General features: G+C 32.8%; 1 protein-coding gene across 3 annotated transcripts in view; it reads left to right on the forward strand.

Moving 5' to 3' along the window:
• Positions 1–3,040: 3,040 nt before the first annotated feature.
• LOC102679608 (arginine kinase-like) overlaps positions 3,041–4,863 on the forward strand; it is a 103,750-nt gene continuing 101,927 nt past the window's right edge. The window contains exons 1-2 of one of the 3 annotated variants that reach the window (XM_031508058.1): positions 3,041–3,473; positions 4,036–4,546. In XM_031508058.1, the coding sequence (XP_031363918.1) occupies positions 4,043–4,546 (504 nt within the window). In that variant the 5' untranslated portion in view covers positions 3,041–3,473; positions 4,036–4,042. The remainder of the gene's footprint in view (positions 3,474–4,035; positions 4,547–4,863) is intronic. The other 2 variants (XM_031508057.1, XM_006610525.2) reach the window with 2 other exon arrangements.

The raw sequence follows: 4,863 nt of genomic DNA on the forward strand, positions 1-4,863 counted from the left end.
ATGCCATTTTGCAAGAAAATTCTTTCAAAGATTAAAAACAAAAAAAAATGTTCAAAAACTATAGAGTTATTAAATTATAAAAATTATAAAATTATATTAAATTATACTAAATTATAAAAAAAAAAACTATAGAGTTATTTTAATTCCTTGCACTGTATGTTTTTTTTTTGTTGAAAAGTTCTAGGAAAGTTCTAGTTGTTGTCACAAAAAGATTATATATTTAAGATTATTTTTTAAAGATATGAAAATATGATCGTTGAATGGAAAGAACTTTTTAAAAATTTTATTCAAAGAAATCGTATAATGGGATATTATAACTCGAGTTTATTTAGATTTCATGAAATTTTCAAATAATGTTTCGAATTATTTAATATAAAACGTAAACGTTTATCGATATAAAAAAAATAATCAACACACCTGTCAGAGTGAGATTCGAGAGAAGTTTTGACCAATGAGAGAGAGAAGGATTAAATATTTTCGCGACACGTGAAAACGATAGCACGCCGGAAACAGGATTTCACGGTTGTTCGCGATTGGAATGGCGATGTCGGAAGTCCGGCTCGTCGGACGAAATTCAAAACACATTCGAAACGTCATAAATAAAAAGCTATCGAGGTTAGTATGGAAGCAAAAAAAAAAAAAAAAAAAAAAAAAAAAAAAAAAAAAGAAAAAAAGAAAAAAAAATATTTCTGAATACTTTCGTTATATTATTCCATACAATGGTCATACAATCTTCTTAACAACAATTCGTTTCTCAATTCAATTGTCAGATAAAATTCAATTTTTAGAATTTTAACAAATTTTGAAAAAATATTTCTTTCTTTTCTCAAAATTTTATTTTTCTTGAGAAAAAGAAAATTATTTCTTAAAAATCAGTACAAATAAATCTTTAATTATACTTCGATAATATCTGTTTACCTATGCCAAAATTGCTAAACGTTTGATTATTTAAAATTATTTCCCTGCGTCAACAAAATCTCTCCAAGTCTGCATAGATAATTAAAAATTTTATTCAAAGAAATCGTATAATGGGATATATATATTATACTCGAGTTTATTTAGATTTCATGAAATAATTTAATTTTATATATATTTAATTTCCTCTCTCGAAGATATTTACTTGCTTATTGTTTCTCACCGTGTGTAATAAATGGAACACTAGCAACACTGTTTTTTTGAAATACGCGAGTCTACGTGTCTCTATGCGTTGCTTTATTACTGAAGGGACTTGCAAGCATTACTTATGATAACCTCGTAATATATAATATGCTCCAGCTGTGCACGAAATAAACCACGTGGAAGATACCTCTCCCTTCTTTTTCTTTCTTATTCTTCTTCTCTTCTTATTCTTTTTTTCTTCTTCTTCTTCTTTCATTTACGTCTCACGTGTGCGTTCCCCCTTAATTGCGACCATTAACCAATACCTTTTAAAATAAATACGTTAAACGCGCCAAGATTATTGTTAATCGTGGATCCAACGAGAACGTCTTTTGTTTCTTTGGTTGAATTTAGTTGCTTCCGTAGATGTAATGTGCTAGGTGGAAAGGGCGGAACGAAATATGAAATTTTAAGCATAATACGTATTTTGCATTGTTAACTTTATGTTTTCATATATTATTACATTTTAATGAAGTTGTGTAAAATTTTAATTCTAATATAATTGTCTTTACGAATATATTTTTAATAATTGTTTTTCTCGCATTGTTCGTTGCTTCATTATTTTTATCATGTTACAATTAAATTATTATTATATTTAATTTTATTAACACACGTAATTTAGGAAACGTATTATCACGAATATTTAGTATAATAATTGTTTGGTATAACAATTGTTTTTTTTTTTTTTTTTGCTTTGTTTATATTTTTTCTCAAAAATATCATATTTTATTTCTAACGTATAAATTATACGGGACAAAATTGTAAATTTTCCTTATGAAATTTGTTTCGTTTAACGAAATGTTTATATATTTAGAAATTTTTATTTTCGATGGAAATTTCGATATTTAGATGGAATTATACGCGTGTTTTTAACATGGCTAAATTTATCGTGCAATTTGATAAATAATCGATTCTAATTCCACGCGGAAATATCACAAATAAAATATGGATATTTCAATTAAGTCATCTCATAAAGAGATGAATATATTTAAATGAACAAAATAGCTCTATCCTCGTCCACCATCTTGTACAGTCCAATGCAAATTTCAATTAACCTCATAATGAATGAACCTCGATCTTTCGAAATTTTTATATTTCCCGTTTATTTTCATAGAATCGATTATCTAAATCTATTCCACGAGTGTAAACACTCCATGTAATAATTTGTATCAAATAACGTTTAATCAAATTCTTATTCTAATAATTTCACACTGTCAATTTTTCTTTAATTTCCAACTTCAAACCATTCCATCACGATATAAAATATTTGGAGATCTCCATTGTTTAAAAGCACAAAAGTTATTACAAAAATAATCTCGTTTAAGATTTACTTATTTCATCAAATTATTTAATTTCACGTTAGATTAAGCGAGGCGACGACAGAGTTCGCTAGTCTCGCTCCATTTCCATCCTCAATTGCTCATAACTCGATAAATAAACTCGATCGAAATTTTTCCACTTTCCTCTTTACCTTCTTCTCTCTGGAATCCATTCTCTAAAACGTGTTTCAATATTTAATAATCAATTTACTTCTCCATAATCCCAATCCCATCAAACCATTTCACAATCTAGAATATATTAATATACCCATCTTTGGAGAATCCATTTCTAAAGATTATCGATCGAGACAAAAATTATTCATCGAAAATTATTTTCATTAACACTCCCTATATAATTCACATCGAATAACACATAATCAAACTTCTCTACTCAACTTAACTACATAATCGTATCTCAATACTCTCCTCCTCTCCCTCTTCGTTTCCTCTCGTAAATATACTTAACCTACAAATCAAAAAACACAAAATCCAAAATTTTCAAAATTAAAATAATCCATCGACCACCATTATATACATATATATATATACATACGACGAAAATTATTCGCATTCGAAGGAACTTGGCATTCGTACGGAGGGGGAGGGGATGGTTTTTCGCGACGAGCGGGAAACGAGATTTCGCGGTCGCTCGGCGTCGAGATGGCAATGCCAGAAGCGTCGAGCGGTCCGTCAAAATTCCGAATATTCACGTCGCCTGGGTGTAGGGCCCTCCTGGCGCATACCGGTGTGCGGCTCGAGTGCGGCTCGCGCAAAAAATATGTGTAATTAAAACTCGACGCTCCGGGGGATGCTCCGCGTAGAGGCGCGCGGGTGAAGGGGAGGAGAAGGAGAGGCGTAAAGGGGTGGAAAGCGATAGAGAGACGTCCAGACGACACAGGCGTAAAGGTTAGGAGGACGGAATAATCAGGGGCTCGAGAAGAAGAGGCGAATGTGACGATTTCGAGACCTCTCTCCCTCTTTCTCTTTCTTTCGGGGGTGAGTAGTTGGTGCAACAACAACCGTTCCAGGGATCGTCGATTGGCTTTTGGAAAATGTTGAAACGTGTTATTTTTATCATAATATTTTTTTTTTCTTTTTTTTTTTGGATGAAACGGTATTTCAAATTATTTAACACACGTGCATTGAAATATCGAAACGTAAGAGTTTGTTTATTCAGTTATTTTATGTAATAAATAATATCGGAAAGTTTGAAAAAATTCTTTGGAAATATTGAAATGTTCACACAAATTTTCAAGTTCAACAATTCCATCGAATATTTCCTACCTCATTCTCTGAAAAGTGTTATTAAAATTTAAAAAAGAAGTTGCTCTATGCACGCTCCATTCATTTACTATTCAAAAGTTCAAGAATAAAATCAAAATCTTTGTTTGATTATATAGGGCTTCATAAGATGTACAAAGATCTTTAAAATTTCACATTTATTAATTTTATTCCCAAGATCATCAAGATCATCGAGCAATCATTCACAATTCAAAAAAAAAAAATCCTAGCATGTCATAATCGATCCATAATCGAAATCCACATCCAGACAATTACCCAGCAAGATGTGCGACAAGCGTCTGTGCGCGTGCGAGAGGAAGGTCCAACCAGGCTTCATGAGCCCCTTCGACGATCGGGTGAAAGCCCTCGACGAGGCGTACGAAAATTTCAGCAAGATGGAGAGCCAGTCGTTGCTGAAAAAACACTTGACCAGACAGATATTCAACATGCTCAAATCGCGTTTGACGAACACCGAATCCTCCTTGATGGACGTGATACAATCGGGCCTGAAGAACCTGGACTCCAACGTTGGTATATACGCCCCTGACCAGCACGCTTACAGCGTGTTCGCGCCACTGTTCAATCCTGTGATCGAGGAGTATCACAAAGGCTTCACGCCGGAGGACGTGCACCCCCTGTTGGACTGGGGCGACCCTGACAAGTTGGGCAACCTCGATCCCGGGGGAGAGTTCATCATCTCCACGAGGATCCGTTGCGCGAGGTCGGTCAACGGTTATCCGTTGAATCCAACAATGACCAAGTCTCACTATCAAGAGTTGGAGACGAAGGTATATATAAGTAAAATCTCTGATTTCTTCCCTGTTTGAGCTAATAAGGGAGACAGGTGTTAATGATGATGGAGATGTTAATGATTTGTGTCAATTTTAAGTAGATAGGATTTGTATTTTTTGTATAAATTGTGTATTTATATTAGTTTAAGTTTTTGAAAGACTTGGTAGATAGTGGTAATGTGTTATTGGAATTTGGAAGCAAAGAAAATGTGGAAATAATGGTGAGTGGAGAAGAATTAATCATTTGTGCCAATTTTAGGTAGATAGGATTTGTATTTTTTATATAAATTGTGTATTTATGTAAGTTTAAGTTT

This window comes from Apis dorsata, unplaced genomic scaffold, assembly GCF_000469605.1.
Source record: "Apis dorsata unplaced genomic scaffold, Apis dorsata 1.3 scaffold_74, whole genome shotgun sequence".
Classification (NCBI taxonomy): Eukaryota; Metazoa; Arthropoda; class Insecta; order Hymenoptera; family Apidae; genus Apis; species Apis dorsata.